The 18,592-nt window shown below is 59.0% G+C and overlaps 1 protein-coding gene across 8 annotated transcripts in view; it reads right to left on the reverse strand.

Moving 5' to 3' along the window:
* The window catches only part of SRRM3 (serine/arginine repetitive matrix 3), a 56,282-nt gene that overhangs the window by 14,988 nt on the left and 22,702 nt on the right, over positions 1-18,592 (reverse strand). For all 8 annotated transcript variants that reach the window (XM_059154828.1, XM_059154827.1, XM_059154826.1 and 5 more), the window contains exons 3-11: positions 13,662-13,763; positions 4,602-4,730; positions 4,434-4,514; positions 3,966-3,995; positions 3,464-3,526; positions 3,309-3,344; positions 1,391-1,441; positions 720-824; positions 193-370 (exon numbers count right to left, since the gene is read on the reverse strand). In XM_059154828.1, the coding sequence (XP_059010811.1) occupies positions 193-370; positions 720-824; positions 1,391-1,441; positions 3,309-3,344; positions 3,464-3,526; positions 3,966-3,995; positions 4,434-4,514; positions 4,602-4,730; positions 13,662-13,763 (775 nt within the window). The remainder of the gene's footprint in view (positions 1-192; positions 371-719; positions 825-1,390; positions 1,442-3,308; positions 3,345-3,463; positions 3,527-3,965; positions 3,996-4,433; positions 4,515-4,601; positions 4,731-13,661; positions 13,764-18,592) is intronic.

Below are 18,592 nucleotides of genomic sequence, written 5' to 3' on the forward strand. Positions count from 1 at the left end.
CCCGGACACTCTGGCTGGGTGGGCGCAACCACCAAGCATTCCAGGCCGCCCCCGGGCCAGGAGGGGGACGCGGCGCCTTCCTCCCCGGTTACACGCTCACCGCGCCCGACCCGGCGGGGCCGCCCCCTCCTTCCCCAGGCGCGGCGCAGCCCGCACGGCGCGGGAACCCTCTGCAAAGCGAAGCGTACGTACATCTGGCGGGCTGTGCGCCGAGCCGGGGCGGCCCCCGTGCGCTCCGCTCCGCTGTCTGCTGCCGCCGTTCTGCTGGGGCGACCCCCATCCGCTGCCGCCAGACGGGGAGGGTGACCGGCTCCCGCTGGACCGCTGGCTGCCTGTCTTCCGCCCGTCATCTCGGTGCTTGGGGCTCAGCCTTGGGGAGGAGGGGAGACGGGGGGAGCCGGCGTGGGACGCCCCCTCTGCAAGTGGAACCGCTGCCCCTGCACGTAGGGCAGCCCCTCACCTGCTCTCTCCCTTGCATTTAGCGAACAAGGCCCGAGCCTGCATGTGGCCTTGATTTCCAGTTCAGGGTCTGGGGCATCTCTGGGCAGGCCTTGCCCGTTCACTGCCGGGTGAGGGGGCACCTGCTCACTCCTTGTAGGACCCTCCCGCCCCGGCACTGCTGTTCTGTCCACCTTCCTCTTCCCCAGTCCCCTCTCCAGCCCTCCCGAGTGTTCAGTCTGAACCACCTCTGGAACTCCTTCCAGGGGCCCAGGACCTACCTGCTGGGCGATCTGGAATCGCTGTAACGGGAGGAGAGGGAGGGGCTCTGGGAGCTGCCGCTGCTGTGGCGATTGGACCTCCGACCTGGGGACTCCCCGTGTGGCCTGGGAGAGAAACCAGCCAGTACCTAAGTTCTGCCTGACCTCCCCAAGGGGGACCCCGCCCCCTTTAGTCTCCTACAGAGATAGCCCCCCTAGTCCAGATGGGTCATTGGTGGGAATTAGGAAAATTAGGATAGGTCTTGGGGACCTCACTGACCCCTCAGCCGGTGCTCTTGTGACTAGGGTGGAGGGATGTGGGGCATAACAAGGGCAGAGCTTGAAAGAACCCTGGACTGGGAGGCAGGAGGCCTGGGTTCCACTTCCCAGCCTGCCGCTGATTCGCAGGGGCTCTTAGCTTCCTGTCTGGGTCTGAAATTTTCCATCTGGGCAGCGGGGACCAAATGGACCTACAAGGACCCAATTATGTGATTCTAGAAGGGGGAAGGGGGAGGAGCTAGAGAACGGGGAAGGGGGAGGGGCTAGAGGACGGGGAAGGGGGAGGGGCTAGAGGACGGGGAAGGGGGAGGAGCTAGAGAACGGGGAAGGGGGAGGAGCTAGAGAACGGGGAAGGGGGAGGAGCTAGAGAACGGGGAAGGGGGAGGAGCTAGAGAACCGGGAAGGGTTCTCACCTCTTCCTCTCTTTGTTCTTCTCTTTTCTTTTGCTCTTGGGGCTTCGAGATCTGTAGGAAGCAGAGGCAAGGTGACTGCTCAGCCTGAGCCTAGCAGAGGGGCAGGAGGAGGACTGTGCCTTGGTCTGGATCTGAGATCTGTTCTTGTCCGGGACCTGAGTCCCCACCTCCAGCCCTGCTGGCCTGCACTTGCTCATCCCACCCCACTGCTTTGGTTCCTTTCACTCAGCCAGGCTTCCTTCCTTCCTTCCTTCTCCTGTAGACCTTGGCCTACAACCACTGCCTGTCTGGACCCCAGCTGGGGCTCCTCCTGGGGGTGCCACGAGGGATAGGTCCACCACCCCAGAAAGAAGGCTGACTCATCCTTTCCTTCTGGAATCTGTCTCAGGACAGGCCCCTCTATAAGTCATCCACGCCTTGTTTGTGTCTCCTGGGCCCCAGGTCCCTTCACACGGGGCTCCCTATGGCAGAGCCCAGACTTTCCTGCCTCTCTGGCCCCTCAGACTGGCTCAGCTCTGGGCCTGCTCCCCAGGGCTTTAGGAAAGAAGTAATCTCCCTTGGGCATGATCTCCCTGACATTTGGGTCCTCTGGATTCTCATCAAGGGTTGCCCCCAAAGCTTCCCATCCACTCAGTCCTGTCCCATACTGTCCCATCACATCCAGCTCTCCGGGGGGAGGCCCCACAGTCCTTCTCCTTCTATCTTTGACAAAAGGATTGGAAAACTTCCTAGTAGGTGTCTGAGGTCTCACTCCGCCCCTGGTCCCTGTGGGCCCTCAACCCCACCCTCCTTGATACCACCAGATTCCAGCTGGATCCTTCTAGCCCTGCACAGATGCCTTCTTCTGACCGAATATCCAGGGGATGCTAAGAAACAACAGGATATGTTTTTCACAGGAGCTGGGCGGGCGGGAGGCAGGCCCAGGAGGCCAAAGATGTCAGTTCCAGAACTCATGTTGCCTGCTTTGGGCCTCATTCTCCCCATCTGGAGCTGGTCTAGCCCTAGGTCACCTCTAGGTCCTTCGCAGGACCCATGGGAGCTGGCCAGAGGATCTGTGCAGACGGATGGTGACCACTAGGGGGCAGTAGCGGGGTGGTCCACAGTGGCTTCCAAGAAGAGGGGAGGAAAGGAAGTGGGGAATGGGAAACTGGGGAAACTGGAAGGTCAGGATCAGATGTTTGTTTAGGCTCCTGCCCCACCTGGCAAGTGGCCATGGGCAAAGTCCCACTGCAAGAGTGAGACTGGGGTCTCTGACCCTCTGCAGGGCCACTGGGAGGGGCCCTGTCTCTCATGTGGGCCCTGGGGATGTGGTGGTCCTACATCTTCCTTCCGTCCATGCTGAGTTTTCTACCCCCCACCCACCCAAGGGCTCTTGACTTTCATCCCCTCCCCCAGTCCATCCTGAAGGAGTCACTGTCCTGCTCAGAGCCCCATGCTGGCTCCCAGCCCTGTCTGTTAGGAGGCCACCTCCTTGGCCTGGCAGTCAGGCCTTTTGGGGCTGGCACCTGTCTCCCAGACACCACGGCTAGCCACAGCCTGCCGACCGATCTCCTACCCACTGAGCTTTCCTTCTGTACGGGTGCCCTTCCCTGCAAATTTGGGATCCTGATGCTTCTCCCTTCCTGACACCTCTATGGAAACACCCCTTGGATAACAGACCTGCTGTGTTGTCTGGAAAATTCTGAGGACCCCCGAGTCAAGGCTGACTCACGGGACCAGCAAGTGTTGCAAACAGTTGGCCTCCACCCTCCTCCCCCTCCCCTTCCCCTGCTTGGCTCTGGGAAGCAGTCCCAGGAGGGGGGAGGAGGGAGCAGGGCAAGACCCTCCCCACCCTCCTCCCATCATTGCACCCCCTGGGTTTCGGTCCCTGCAGGGCGGCACTAGCCTCTGTCCACATCCTCAGCCGGGCATTGCTCACCTGTGTCGTCTCTTCCTCCGGGACCCGGAATCAGACCTGGAGGGCCACAGAAGAGTTCTCTTGAGCTTGTCTGGGGTGGCTCGGGGACACAAATCTGCACAGCCACAGCCCTGGGCACGCTGAGGGGAAAGGAGGCCCCGGGGGAGGGAAGGTACCTGTCTCTGCGGTGCTTCTTCACACTTTTCTTCTTCTTGCGCAGGGGTGAGGAGCTGCCACAGCTGCGGACACAAGGATGGGGAGGTGCTCTAGTGAAATGCTGCCTGGGAGGGGAGGGGCGGGGGTGGCTGGACGAGGCTGGAAAGTCAGGGCGCCTGGGGCATCTAGCTGAAGCCAGCTGCCTGTTGTACAAAATGAACTGGGGCCCTGAGGGTCCATCAGGGTCCCTAAGGGTGGGTGACAGAACTGCCTGTGTGTGTTGTCCCCTAGCCACGCTTCCGCCACCTTGGCATCGTAAGTGAGGGCTGTTTCACACCCAAGTGTCAGAGGCTCCAGTGGTGGGATTTCTGGCCTCCGGGGGGGAAAGCTAGCACGCGGGCAGTTTCCCGGGTCCAAGCCCTGCTGTGGCAGGCCTCCTGTCTCTGGGGGATGGCCTTGGAGTCTTGCCCACCCAGACATCCCCATCCCTGCCGCCAGCCCCTGCGGGCCTTTATCACTGACCTGCACTCGGAGTCCAGTCTCCTCTTTTTGCTGAGGGCCAGGGAGAGAAAAGGACAGACAGACAGACAGTTGGGGCTCCAGACGTTTGCCAGGGTCTCATGAGGGGCAGGTGAGGAGGACATACAGAGGGGGAACCACAGATGTGACCCAGCTGACCCTTCCTCCCCAGGCCACTCACACTTGGTGAGGGGAGGGAGTGCAGGACGGCTGGTGACCCAGGGGTCACTGTGTCCAGTGGGGGGGGGGGCGTTGGGTGAGTGCCAATGAGGGGACTCGGTGAGGGGAGGGGGCTAGGTGCAGGGGTGGAGCCCCGCCAGTGAGGGGCTTGTAAGGGGGCGGGATTCAGTAAAGGCAGAGGGGCTCCGCAAGGGTCGGGGCTCCCCAATGCAGCGTCGGGTCTCCTGCCCACAGAGGGGTGGGCGCCCCGGGGACCACCCCCCTCCCGCCCCCGCCCCGCGGCGCTCTCACCGGCTTCGTCGGTGGCCGCCTTTCTTTTTCTTCTTCTTCTTGGGAGGGGGCGACGCGGAGCTGCTGGACCAGTGCTTGGTTCTGGGGAAGAGGAGGAGGAGGGGTGAGGGAGGAGGGGCGGCCCCAGGCCCCACCCCCCCGCCGCCCCCTCCCGCGGGGGGCGCTGACCTGTACCCCCGGTGCCCGCGGTAGCAGGCGGCCGGGCAGTCGCAGTCCACGGGGCCGTCGTCCTCGTCCAAGGGCGCGTACTCCAGGCCCGGTTCCGCGCCCTCGAGCAGCCGCGGGGTCTCTGCCACGCTGCCGGCGACAAGGACGCTCACCACCCGCGTTTGGGGGCCGGGCCTTCCGCCTGCCACTTTACCCCCACGCAGCGCCCCCGGGACCTGGTCCCCCACAAGGTCGGCGGGATGCGGCCCCGTCCCCTAGAAGGTCAGGCGGGGATCTGGATGACCCAAAGGGCTGCCTCCAGGGAAGACACCCCCCGCCCCCCCGCCCCCCCCTCAGCGGTGGCCTCCAGCCCCAGTCGTCCTCACCCCTTCTGTGTTCTCACGGCTCAGCGAGGCCCTCCGCTCACCCAGCCCCTCAGTCCCATCCACGGTGCTCCTCTGCCCCGCCCACCTTTCACACACCGAGCCCCTTTCACCGACCCCTGCCCCTGAGCCCCACCGTCCTACCTTTGGCCCCCTGCCCCTAGCTCTGCCCACTCCCCCTCCGCAGCCCCCCTTGCCCTCGTGAGCTCCCAGAGAGCCCCTTCCCATCTTCTAACGCCCCCTCTCTGGTGTCAGCCTTTCCCTAACCCGGGCTCCCGGGCCAAGTCCCTTTCCTCCCCCACCCCCACCCCCCACCCCCGCCCCGCCTCTCCCTCCACCCACCCCCAACACCCTGTCCCCAGCCCCCGCTGCCGCTCTGAAATATTCACGGCCTGTCCTCGCCCTCGTCTGTCTCTGCGGCCTCTCGAGGCCCGGCTGCTCTTCTCCCGCAGCCTGGCCGTCATCCATCACTGTCCGGCGGCGGCAGCGCGGGCCCCAGGCCTTCGCCGCCGCCTCCGAGGCTCCCCATCCATCTTGCGGAGCCCTCCCAGGGACCGCTGCGGCCCGTCCCGCTGCCGGCTGGGGGGGGGGGGGCAGCCCCCTCTGCCACAGATGTTAGCTTGCTGGGACACCTGGCGCGCGGGGAAGCTCCCTTACTAAAGGCAGCGGGGGGGGGGGGGGGGGCGGGCGGCTCCCCACCAGTTCATGAGCTCCGGAGCTGCACAGGAGCCCTCCTTGCCTGGGGGGGGGGGGGGCAGAGTCCCTGTGTGACTTGGTACCTGTCCTGCCCCCTCTCGGAGCCTCTTCTCCAGGATGACTATGATGAGTTTGTTGTGGGCTGCTGGGCTTCGCTGCGCTATCCAGTACTGTACAAGCTCATTTTTTTTTTAATTGAACAGGCCCAGACAGGCCCTCTAAAGGCCCACCTCCAGGGCAAGGGCTCCAAGGGGGTGGGGGCCTCCCCACGTGCCATCCTTCCTTCCAGGGTGGTTCAGACAGTGCCCCTCCCGGATGGAGGCTCATCCCTGGTTCATCTCATCCCCTACCCTCACTCCTGTGTGCCCTTTGGCCAGGCTCAGGCTTTCCCTGGCCAGAGGAGGGCAGGCCCGCAGGGGCAGAGCTTTAGGGCTATGACATGAGCTTTTCCATTCACAGACAGCTCTCTACCCAGGCATGACCATGCACACCTCATTGTAGCTCCACAAGCAGGAAAAGAATATCCCTGCTAAGGAGAGAGGATTAAGTGAGATTCTGTCTGGAAGGTCCTGCCCACGACAGTAGTCCCATGCATGGTCGCCACTGATAGACGGAGGGACCTCTGGTAGACACTAAGTCACCTCCTCTTCCAGGAGGGGGACACAAGAAAGGAAGACAGAGCAAGGGAGGCAGACCACAGCGATGAGGTGGAAGAATTTCCAGGGACACACGTCCAGGAGAGCACCCGTGAATCTGCTCTTTAAAGAACTGATTTTGTATTAAAAAAAAAAAAAAAAGAAAAAGAAAAAGAAAAAGAATTGGGCGGGGGTTGGGGTGGGGGCTGGGTGGCTCAGTTGGTTAAGCGTCTGACTCTGGATTTCAGCTCAGGTCATGACCTTGGGGTGGTGAGATGGAGCTCCAGGTCAGGCTCCGTGCTGGGCATGGAGACTGCTTGAGATTTTCTCTCTCTCCCTCTCCATCTGTCCCTTCTTCTGCTCTCTCTCTCTTTTTTTTTTTTTAAAGATTTTATTTATTTATATGACAGAGAGAAATCACAAGTAGATGGAAAGGCAGGCAGAGAGAGAGAGGGGGAAGCAGGCTCCCTGCTGAGCAGAGAGCCCAATGCGGGACTCGATCCCAGGACCCTGAGATCATGACCTGAACCGAAGGCAGCAGCTTAACCCACTTAGCCACCCAGGCGCCCTCTGCTCTCTCTCTTTAAAAACAAATAACAAACAAACAAACACCTCCCCCCCAAAAGAAGGTAAGCCAAATATGACAGTTAGCTAGCCTTAGGGCCAATATCAAGAATGCCATATGATTTCTTTTTTTAAATATTTTATTTATTTATTTGAGAGAGAGAGAGGGAGAGAGATTACAAGTAGGCAGAGAGGCAGGCAGAGAGAGAGGAGGAAGCAGGCTCCCCACAGAGCAGAGAGCCTGATGCGGAACTTGATCCCAGAACCCTGGGACCATGACCTGAGCTGAAGGCAGAGGCTTAACCCACTGAGCCCCCCAGGCACCCAAGAATGCCCTTTGACTCCTACACACAAACCTGGTCTGGCAACCTGAGGGCACACAGGTAGGATGGGAGATTTTTCTGGGGTGGTGGAGGAGGGGGTCATGTCACCTTCCCTATCCCCACAGAGCCATATGTCCCCCCATCCCTCAGTTCAGATCTCTCTGCTTTTGCCCGCATTGCTCTCTCTGAAGCCAGTGGCTTCCTCCTTCCTGTTCCTAAAATCTCCAGCTCCTCGGTCTGTCCAGCCCCCCCGCCAGCCCCAGCCCTGTCACCCCCACACAGCCCTCAGCCACACAGATGCCTGACACATAAAACACAGTCTTTAGCAAAACTTAAGGGCACCCCAAACATCGTGTGGGTGAGCTGATGGCTGGAGGGAGCCTCCGTTTATCTCGACACAAACATGATGAAGGGTATTTACAAAATAGAATAGCTCTGTTTGGTCACTGCCTTCCGCAGGGATCCTCTGCTGCCTGTAACATCCAAACTCCTCTTCCCCGAGCTGTGCCCTCCTGCTCTGCTGCCCGCATCCCTACAGACATTTTTCTTTCTCTGGCCTAGGGATAGAGCTTCTGCCTCCTCCCTCCCTGGGATCCTCTCAAGAGGCCTTTCTCACTCTCTGGTCCTTTCTGAGAGGTTTACTCGGGGTCTTGTCTGCTGGGAGCCTTGAAAGACAAGCGTAGAGCATGCGTAGCGGGCTCAGGGAGAGAGGCACAAGGTCTCAGAACCTTCTGGTAAGACTTGCCCTGCATAATCCAAGGGTATAAATAAATGGGCCTAGGCCATGGCCTCTCTTGCTGACTTTGTGCAGCTGGTATCAGGACATCTGTTTTGTAGGCTCTCCCAAGGCTAGGACCCTGGGTTCTCCTAGTCTGCCCCTCCTGCATGATAATGTCACTAACAATGATGTTCTCTAACGTTTCCATGACTCCCCATGGTCCACAAATCCCAATCCGAGCCACTACCTGGTTGAGAGAAATCGCCCTCCCCTCCCGCTTTACAGATGAATCAACTGAGGCCCAGAGAAGGAAAGGAACATTCCCTACAGTTTTGGAACCTTTAAGTAAAGAACATAAGTTCACTTAGGCAGTCGGCTCTGAGAAATCACGTGCAAACAGACAGACCTTGGCTTTCCCGGCTGGCCTCCGCTGCAGAAGTCCGCTCAGCTACGGCCTCTCTACTTTAGAGACACGGTCGTAGGCGTATGCACTGAATTCCAGACTAGTTCGGCACTTCCTGCTCTTAACCTCGTGTTTGTTAGCTTGCCAAAGCCTCACCACGTCTGTGGACTAGGCAGGGGAGGCCTTCCTCCCTCGTGGCAGAAGACACCAAGCCCCACGGAGCGGGCCAGAGCCAGCCCCATGGTCAGGGGTCTCCTGCAGAGGGACCAAGCGTGGATGGGGGTTCCGCACCGCACAGGACACCTGTCGGACTGGCCGCCCTGGGCAAGGCCCTGCCTGGGTAAAGACTGCCCATCACGTGCCCTTCTCATGCCAGCCATTTCTCCGATGGACTGGTTCCGTCTGCCATTAGCCGGGCGCAGAGTGGCCAGCTGACAGATGAATGAGTCCAGACAGAGATGGGGAGGACTTCAAGCAAAGGGTCTGCCCTCTCTGCTCATTCTCCCAGCAGCCAGCGAGCCAGACCTGCCTGGGGCCTGGGGGGGGGGGGGGCGGGTGGACAGGGAGGGAGCCGCGGCAGGAACCAGGGATGAGTCAGGCCTGGGGCCTCTCCTCTGGCTCCTCACAGCACCCCGGGGCCTATGGCTATTACCACGATTACTAACTAACCTGTCACTAACAGGTTATAATACTAATGCAGGTGTTAGGGACTAGCCCAAGCACCTGACGTGTGTTTATCTCATTTAGTCATTTAATGCACAGAACAGGTCTGTGACATGGGGTACCATCGTTAATATTCCCATTTTATGGATAAAATAATGAGGTCCAGAGACGTGGCTGGATGCAGAAAATTAGATGCACAGGGAAAAAACAACAACAACAAACCCAAAACACTGGAATCTGCTCACTGTGTGAGGGAGTAGCTTATGAATATTGTTTTCCATAAACCCTCTCTCTCCCAAGCATTTTGTCCTGTTACGTAACTATGAAAGCAATTATTCTTAAAGGTTGTCTATCAGAGCGAGGGAGGGAAAAATAAAAACGGACCGATAGCCACTAGAACTGACAGCACTAGAAGTAAGAAAGCATTGTGTGGATTCCAAGGTGGAGAAGGTTTTACTTTTATCCTGAGAATATTAGGAAAGTGGTTGTTAGATGCAGGCCGGGCGCATGGGGTGAATGTGAACCGAGGGCAGAAGGGGCCAGGAGGAGCAAAGGCTTGGACGGGAGGGCGTGCAGGAGGGACCTGGGATCTGCCAGCAGGTCGGGCTGCTGCTGTGTGAGGCTGGGAGTGGGGCGCCAGGCTGGGCTGAGAGTGCGGACAGCCTCTAGTGCTGGGCCTCCCGAGTCCAGCCTTGGCTGTGTGGATGGGGACGGAGGAGCCACAGAGGGTTTCTGCAGCAAAACAGGCTCCCCAGGTAGACCAGTGTCCAAGGACAAAGGTGAGTTCTCCCTCATAGTCTCCGGGACTTCCTCTCTCTCACCTTGCTTCCCAATTAGCGGGCCAGCTGCCCCATGATCTCCCTGCCGGGTTCCCCTTCTGATTCCTCTTCCCAAGAAGAAAGCCCCCAGATACCAGTCTGACCACATCACACCTCTCAGAAACCTTCCACTGGCTCCCATCACCTATGGAATGGATGTCCCGTATCCAGTGTGGAGACTAGACCCAAGGGGGTCTGTCTCAAGAGACTGTCACTCAGACCAGCCCATTACCTTAAGGAAAAAAGATCCCTGGGGACAAAAAGCTTTAGGAGTGACTCGGCCCCTTTGAGACTCTTTTCTTGAGTTGGAGGTGCCATAATGGGTAAAAATCAGACTTCCCTCCCCACTTCCTCTCAGTGTGGTGACCCTTCTGCTGGCCCTGGCTTTGTCACCTCACTCTAAGAGGCCATGTGATTTCTCCAGGTCTCAAAAGGCTGGTGTATGAGGGGCTGGGGTCCCAGGGGCAGGAAGCCAGAGGCATGAGGACAGGGACGGCTGGGTGGTCCACTGTGTAAATAAAGAAGTTGGGGCGCCTGGGTGGCTCAGTGGGTTAAGGCCTCTGCCTTCGGCTCAGATCATGATCCCAGGGTCCTGGGATTGAGCCTCGTGTTGGGCTCTGTGCTGAGCAGAGAGCCTGCTTCCCTTCCTCTCTCTCTGCCTGCCTCTTTACCTACTTGTGATCTCTGTCTGTCAAATAAATAAATAAATAAAATCTTTAAAAAAAAAATAAAGAAGTGAAGGCCCAGAGAAGTCAAGAACCTGCCCACGTCACACAGCTGGGGTGTGGCGGAGCTGGGATCCAGGGCCCAGGGGGTTCACACTGACCTTAGAGGTTACACAGGGGAGGTGTCCGGTGCCAGAGCCCACACTCACCCTCCACTACCCCAGACTCTGAGGTAGGAAGTGAGGCCTGCTCAGAGGCCAGCTCGGCAGGAAGGCAAGGACCAATCTGTCACCAGCTCCCTGTCACCTCTCTGCCTTGGGCCTTGGGTTCAGCACGGCAAACAGCTAGCGCCCCCCGCCCCCTCCAGCCTTCAAGGATTCCAGTCAGCCATCAGACTCCTTGGCTTGCTGTAGTCACCAGAGTGCTATTTTCACACTGTTGGGGCTGTCTGAGCTAAGAGAAGCCTCTGGCCCCGTCTCTTTCCCCATGTGGAGGAGAAAACAGACTTCAGGGGGAATCAGGCAGGCTGCACTGTTCTAGGCCCCAAGGAGATAGCAGTAAACAAACCTATAAAGATCTCATCTTCAATGTATTTGAACACAGGAGTGGGTCCCAGGACCCAGCCAAGGCTACGTTCTCCTCTGTCTCCAGAACAGGAGTTCCTCCCTGACCCCCGAGTCTTCCGGACACTGCCCCTTCCAAGGGACCCTTCCCGACTGAACACCCTAGCCCGCCTCTCTCTTCCCCCACTGAGCACACACAGGCCTGAGGGCTAAGGGGTACCAGGGGCCACGCTGTTGTCTCTTCTGGTCAGGAGTTACTGCTAATTCCTGGTTTCAGGCGGCAGAGGGTGGGGGTGGCCTCACCTGCCCCCCTCTTCCTCCCTACTCCTAGCCCCAGCGCAGGGGGAGGTTCGCAGCACAGACCCTCAAGCATATTTCTGCTGATGATGGACACTCTGGCAGATTTCCCAGCCCATCCCCTGTTCTTAAATGCATCAATCCTTCATCTAAAGGAAGACGAGATCAAGACGACTGGAGAAGACTGAAGAGTCACCCGCTCATAGGAGGCAGTCCTAGCTAGCACAGAGATGAGGTCCCCCGCCAGGGAGTGGAGGGAAGGGCCCAACATCTGGGATGGGGGCAGCAGCAGGAGACACAGAGAGAGCCCCCCGGGGGAGGAGGGGGACACAGAGATGCATCCTGGAAGCCAAGGGAAAAGGAAGCTTCCAGAAGGGGAAGCCCAGGGATGGCACCTGCCAGAGAGAGGCCAGGTCTGCAGAGAGAGGCACAGGCCAGGAGGAGTAGGGCTCTGGTGGCCACGGGGTAAGCGGGTCACAATGATAGTGTGGAAACCCACCATGGCTCCGTGGCCTAAGGAAGTGGAAGCGATGTGTGCCACATGCTCTACGGAAATCCAGCTGAGAAAGGAGAAAACAAGGTAGGGTGGTGGTGGAGGAAGAAGCGGAGTTGAGGAAGGCTGGGAATTTCATTAAAAGGAAGGAGCCCAGGGGTGCCTGGGTGGCTCAGTGGGTTAAGCCTCTGCCTTTGGCTCAGGTCATGATCTCAGGGGCCTGGGATCGAGCCCCACATCGGGCTCTCTGCTCGGCAGGGAGCCTGCTTCCCCCTCTCTCTCTGCCTGCCTCTCTGCCTGCTTGTGATCTCTGTCTGTCAAATAAATAACTAAAATCTTAAAAAAAAAAAAAGTTAATGAAATACAAAAGTCTTAGTTTAAAAAAAAAAAAAGGGAGGAGCCCAGGAGAGGGGAGAATGGCAGGGTTGTTGCCGGAAGGGCCGAGGAAAGTCCACACGGGCCTCCCGCCCTCACACTGTGTGGAAAAGCATGACCTTCCAGAAAAGCTCTCAGCTGATTTGAGGGGGCACAGGTCAGAAAGCCAGGACCTCTTGGTTTGGAGGAGGATCTGGTTGTCGGGAGCTCTGGGGAGGGGAGGGAGGCCTGGCCCTGCTCCTGGGGTGGGGGGCATCACCAAAAGGAGGGCACAGGAGTGGCCGAGGGTGCTGTGAGTTTGGGGTGGCCGGAGAGAGGGACCTCATCGCCTCTGAGGCTGGCTCCCTCAGATCACCCGCGAGCCCTCCACGAGCCTGCGGCTGCTCTGGCCATGTTTGCTCCTACCCATCCCCGAGCCGGAGAGGTGAGGTTTAGGTGAGGTAAGGTGACACTCCCCCTCAGCTGCCAGAAGGAAGAAGAAAGGGCTTCCCCGCTGCCCACCCAGGTCCGTCTACACCCGCAATGCCGCCTGTCCTTACGACAACAGCTGCGGGAAAATCTCCCAAAAGCTGCTGTCCTTTTCATTGGTGTGACATAAGGTGACAGGGATTTAGGGCCTCAGCAAGATGCCTGCTCCCCAAGTTAGTCCCACCGCGGAGGAAATGCCAGGAGCGTTTACCTCGCCTGAGTCCGGGTGGGGGCTCCCAGGCTTAGCAAGGGGAAGGTCCGCTGGGTGGATTCCATGATGCTCTCTCTGTGCCCACTGCCTGCCGGATATGGGGCTCGGGCAGCCATTCCCTGACCCCCGCCCCCGGGCCTGGACAGGCCGCCTCAATCCTCCTACAGCAGCCTGCTGCATTCTCGTCTGGCTTCAGGTGGTTCCCAGTTCTCTGACACGAGACAAACCTGCTTCCCCATCACTTCCCTGTTTGATGCCCAGGGGCACGCCGTACACTCCTCCTGGCCCTTGACAGGTGCCAGAGGGGACCCCAGCAGAGACCTTGCTCTCGTTACCCATGAGACTTTGGCCACGCGAGCAATGGCATTTGGTGGGTTGGTTCCTACTTTCCAGAAGCCATGTTTCCTCTGGGGCCCATTTTACAGGTGGTAATAGTTGGGGAAGACGGACTGGCCTGGGGCCACACTGTCAACCAGCGGCACTCCCCTGGGGTCAGAATATTTCTAGGTTTCCCTGATTTATAGCGCAGGATCTGCAAGTTGGGCTCTGGGCTGCTTCTCTCACTGCTGAGCCATAGATAGAACCCAGAGCATCAGCGGAGCTCTGGGGGATGCCGGGGTCCCAGTGGTCCCTGATTTCTGTCCGGGCCAGACGGGAGCTTCCGGTAGATGGGTTGCACGCCCTCTCCTCCACCTTGCATTCCCGCCCCGGCCCCCAGAGGGAGCTTGGAAAGGTCCTTCTGGCACCCCATTGCTGCCTGAACTCACATTCTCCCTTGCCCCGCTCCCAGGCAGGGGAGCACTCACATGTGGCCCCCAGGTCGGTCCTCCCTGGTGAGCATTCCCTCCTTCTCCATCAGCATCTGCCGGAAAGTCCTGACCTTCTGCCGGGTCTCCTCCTCTGAGTACCTGTAGGGGCACAGGGACAGTGAGGGCTGCTTTCTTGGCTTTCCTTCCCCGCCTGCCTGCCCCCGCCCCCCCATCACCGGTGAACCTTCCAGCTTGCAAGGACCTTTCCGAGGTCCCAGCACCAAGCAAGAGTTTCAGCGCTGGGGACGCTCAAGCCCTACCCATCTGGCACCACACCAGACAACCCACCAGCCAAACAAACAAGCAACGACTAGCCGAACAACCAAATGGACTAAAGGAGCCATTGTTCCTAGAGGTGGGGAGACGGTTCAGCGGAGGCCATGCCCTTCCTCCCTGGCGTCCTCCACTCCCACGGCAGCCCGCACTCCCACAGCCAGACTACAGGCGCTCTCTGGGGACATATTAAGGGAGAAATGAAGATCCAGGCCTTGTCTGCTTTCCTGGCCTCGAGGACATCTGATCCTCACAATGGCCTTGGGAAGGCCTCAAGATCATCCCGACCTCTGCATGAGCACGGCTGCCTAGTGGCTTGTCCCAGATCCCAGAGCTAGACCCACGGCTTCCTCGTCTGGCGCGGGAGGTGGGGGGAAGTCTGGTCTGGAATGAATGCCCTGACTTCTCTGTTCCCTTCCCCCTTACTCACCTAAGCCCGGGCTCAGGCTAGGGACCAAAGTCCAGAAGGACCAGCCCTGCTTCCATGCCCCGGGGTCCATCACGACCCTCTCCTCCTGCACAGCTCTGGAGGGCTTCTCAGCTCCTCTGGAATGTCCCCTTCCAGCCCGTGTCCGCACTGCCCGGGGGGGCAGGCTTGTGGGGGAAATCTTTGCTCACCCAGCCCCTTGCCCTGTGCCTGGCACATAGCAGGCGTCTGTTCCTGAATGAATCTCAGGGTCTTTAACCCCTCCCCCCGCTTCCTGGGTTACAGGTCATTATCCCAGATGGAAAATTCGGCGGCAAAATACAAACGGGTTCCCTTCCTGTCTCCGTTCACCATCCTCTGTCCACACAGCAGGCCCAGGCCTCCGCGTGGAGCTTCTATGGAAACGGCCGGTTGCTGTCCTTCAGGGACCCCACGGCTGTCCCTCCTCAACTCCTCCCACCTTCCCTCCCCTTCTCCGACCCGCATTTGAGGGAGAGCAATTTGGCAAGTCCTTGCAAAAGCCTTAAAAAAGGAGCGCATCTTTTGACTCATAAAATTAACTTGCAGGTTTACCCTGTGGAAATAGTCATGGCCCAAGCACAAAGGCGTGACTCATGGGATGTTTACAGCAGGACGGACACCCCCCCCCCACCAGGTTAGGTGCCCACGTTTGCGTTTCCATAGCAACCTGTACCTCCAGGGGCCAGCAGGTGGCTCACAAGCTAGTCTACCTGTGACTGACTCCTCTGTATCCTGCGCAGGCCTGGGAGATCCCTGAGGGCAGGGGCCTTGTCTGTCTGGATTGCCATCTTGTCCCCAGCATCAGACACCTTGTCTGCCAAACGTGGGGTCCACATTTTTTTTTTAGACAGACGAGTGGCTGGTGATGGAGACGCATCGAACCGTTCGCAGGTTGGATGTTCCTTTTGGACATCCAACAGGGATGGTGGCTGAGTGGCTGGAGGGGAGGGATCTGGAGGCCGGGAGGCTGGCCCTGGGCTACTGCAGGGGTCTGTGCAATCGGAGGGAGAGAGTGGCCATGAGGATGCAGGGGAGAAGCGGACAACAATCTATCAAGGACGCAGGATGACTGGGGTCTGGGGACCGGCTGGAGATGTCAGGGCCTGCATGAGAAGCATAAGCTGCATCTTAGCCACATATCGCCTGACCCCAGCTGAGGTCTGTCCCTCCGCAGGTTCAAGCACCTGTGATGTGGCCCACCATCGGGAGGATTAAGTCCTGCCTCCCTGGGGCAGGGGCCCCTCTCTTCTAAGCCTGGGTCTTAGATCATTCACATCCACCCCAGTCCCTGTTAGCCTCAGACCTGCGTTTGGTTGGAGGTGCCTTGGCCTTGCTCGTTGGGCAGTGCTCAGCTGGGCTGTCCTGGTGCCCAGGAAGAAGGGGTGGTGGCGCGTTCTGAGCAGTGGAGGCACGGAGGAGCTCCTCCCCGCCCCCCTCGGGAGACCAGCTTGTCATTGGCACTGGCATAGAGACAAATAGTAGTGGCCCTTTGGTACTGCCCAGCCCCTGACTCACAGGGCTCTGGGAGGGAGAGACAGGCTGGCTGGGCCGTTAGGCATGAGGCCCTGGGCCCGGAGGGGTTGGGGAGGAGATGGTCCAAGAACGAGGCTGGGCCAGATCCTCAGTTGAATGGGAGGAGCTTCAGGCCAGGGTCAATTTCCCCAGACTCCTGGGATCTGTGGAGGCTGGGAGGTAGGAGTAGAAGTCAGGGTTTCATTGATACGCGGAGCAGAACACATGCAGGGACTGAGGGCTGAGCTCACAGCTGGTAGGTCCAAGGCAAGCTCACAGACTCCAGCATGTGTCATTGGGAGGCCGGAAGGGCTGGGCTGAATGGACGTGGAGGCATGAGGAGGACCCCTCTATGTCTCGGGACATCTTGCTGGGAGAAGCTGGGGACCCAGGGCTGGGCAAGGAGGTCTCAGGTACAACCACTACCTCCAAGTCTCCTGCTCCTTCAAGCCTCTTGAGGTCAACCCTCAGCTGGGGCCACGTTGGACAGCGATTAAGGGAAGAGGCCGAGAGCCAGGCTGTCCTATTTTTGAGTCCTGGCAACCCCCACTTCCTAGCTCTGTGACCTTGGACGAGTCCATACACCTCTCTTAGCCTCAGCCTCTACATCTGTGAAATGGGATAGTAGCTTGTCTTTCATGGCTGTCGTAAGGACTGCGGGAAATGATGCTTACAAAGCACTTTGTGCAGTGGGGGGGGGCACATAGTAGCTGCTCAATAAATAGTAACGACCAAGGACTATTTGTCTCAGAGCAGGAGGGACAGAGGGTCTCATGGTCCTAGGCCCCCTGCCTTTTTCCATGCCACACCCCTGCCAGGTCGGCATCATCCCAGGTTGGGAATCACCTGGGCCTCTTCTCCATGTTCTCCTCGAGGCAAGGGCCGAGATAGGAAGCTGGTGCCCAAACTGTCCGCTCCTTGTGGGGGCAGCGGCACCTGCCAACTTAAGGCCATGCAGGGGTCTAGCGGCCATGCCAAAGTCTCAGACTAAAAGTCAAAGGCTTGGCCAGGGAACGAACTGGGGACAGGGAGGACGGCGACACCCGTCTCAGTGTCCCCACCCCCTTGCTCCAGCCCTCAGGCTCTCTTGTCTCCCCTCCACTCTAGGGACCACAAGGGAGGGACAGGCCAAATTCGTTGTTGCTCCCTGGACCACCCTCTGAGGTTGGAGTGTGGTTAAGGAGACACTGCATTTTCAAGGAGGTCCCCAGAGTACAAAATGTGTCATTCTGCCTGTCTCTGCCCAGACCTGGATGTTCCTGCAGAGTCACTTTCTCCGCCACTACTTGGTTCTTCCCCGCAGCTCTGAGGCGGTGGGTGGCCTTCCTCTTCCCATTTGACAGATGAGGAAACAGAATAGGGAGAAGGGAAGCTTCCAGGCTCCAAGGCCGGGGCAGAGCCATGCTCTGTGCACCCCGGGAGTCCTCAAAGGAAGGGGCATAGGTGGGTGTGTGTGTGGCGGGGAGTTGGGGCTGGGGTGGGTGGGAGCAGCACCCCACACAGGCCTGGGGCTCCGGCCCTAGCCTTCCGGGGAGTACAGGCCGCCCTCGGAGGCCGCCGGGAAGGCGACTCCCAGACGGCATCAATCACCAGTGAATTAGCCGGCCATCCATCAGTATTAGGGAAGGGATTGCTTTTTAATGGGGCCGAAGAATGTGTGTTCCTGTGACTAGTGGGAATATTTGTCAAATGCCTGAGAACCTGGTAAATAAGCTCGCATGCAGTGTTTGTGGAAATGGATATTAATGACCGGATGTCATGACAAGCGAGGGTGCCCAGGGCTGGTGGAACACCTTCCCGGGACTGGCCGGAGGTGGGGGAGCCCCAAACATCTCTAACTCGCAGGACTCTCGGAACGGCTCCCTATTTCCTAGGCCAGGAGCTGCGGCTTGCTCATGCCTGGACTGTGGGCTTCCAGAGCAGTTGTGCTGCTAAGGGTTGGGAGTGGCGGGGCTGGTGACTTGAGAGCTAGCTTTCCGGGGGACTCCTGTCTAAGGACCACCTGGAGTGAGGGCTTGGGTGGGAGAAAGGGCCCTGACTGGAGACCTAGTGGGTGCCTCCCAGAGAGGCATGGGTCCTCGAGGCTAGGGGGCCAGCATCAAAGACATGGCCAATGCCATCCCCTTCTGCCTGAGGCTGTCCGAATCTGAGAATGACCCTCTTGTATGCAGAGAGGGGCTGGGGGCTCCTGGAGGAGAAGGAGATTCAGGGGGGGGGGGGGAAGGGGGCGGGGCTTGAGTAGGGGAGGAGTGACAAAGGTGGTGGGGCTCCAGGAGGACAAGGGGGGCAGTTTCCGAGAATATAGTACAGAAGGCTGGCCCTCTTCTGGCCCAGGCAGCCCTCCTGTTCCCTGACCGTGCCCACCTGTTCACAATCCCTTCAAGGCCTGAGTCTCCCAACTTAGCAGGATTTGTAGGTTGAATTAAGGTCCTCAGCTTCTCCTCTTCCCACCCCCTACTTGACCCTGTCCCTAATGGATCTCATTTCTTCTGTCCATATCCACGGCTCATCAAATGGGGTTTCATTGCCAGCTGGGAGCCTCCTTGCCTTCCGCCTTCAGCTGCCTTCCATCCTTTTATCGCTGTCTGTGGGGACCCTCCCCAACCCCACCTGGTCCCCAGCTGGAGATGAAAACCAAGTCTACGTGCCCCAGGGGCCCTGCTTGGCCGATGTCCCCTGAGGACCCTGGATCCAG

The sequence above is a fragment of the Mustela lutreola genome, chromosome 17, assembly GCF_030435805.1.
Source record: "Mustela lutreola isolate mMusLut2 chromosome 17, mMusLut2.pri, whole genome shotgun sequence".
Lineage (NCBI taxonomy): Eukaryota > Metazoa > Chordata > Mammalia > Carnivora > Mustelidae > Mustela > Mustela lutreola.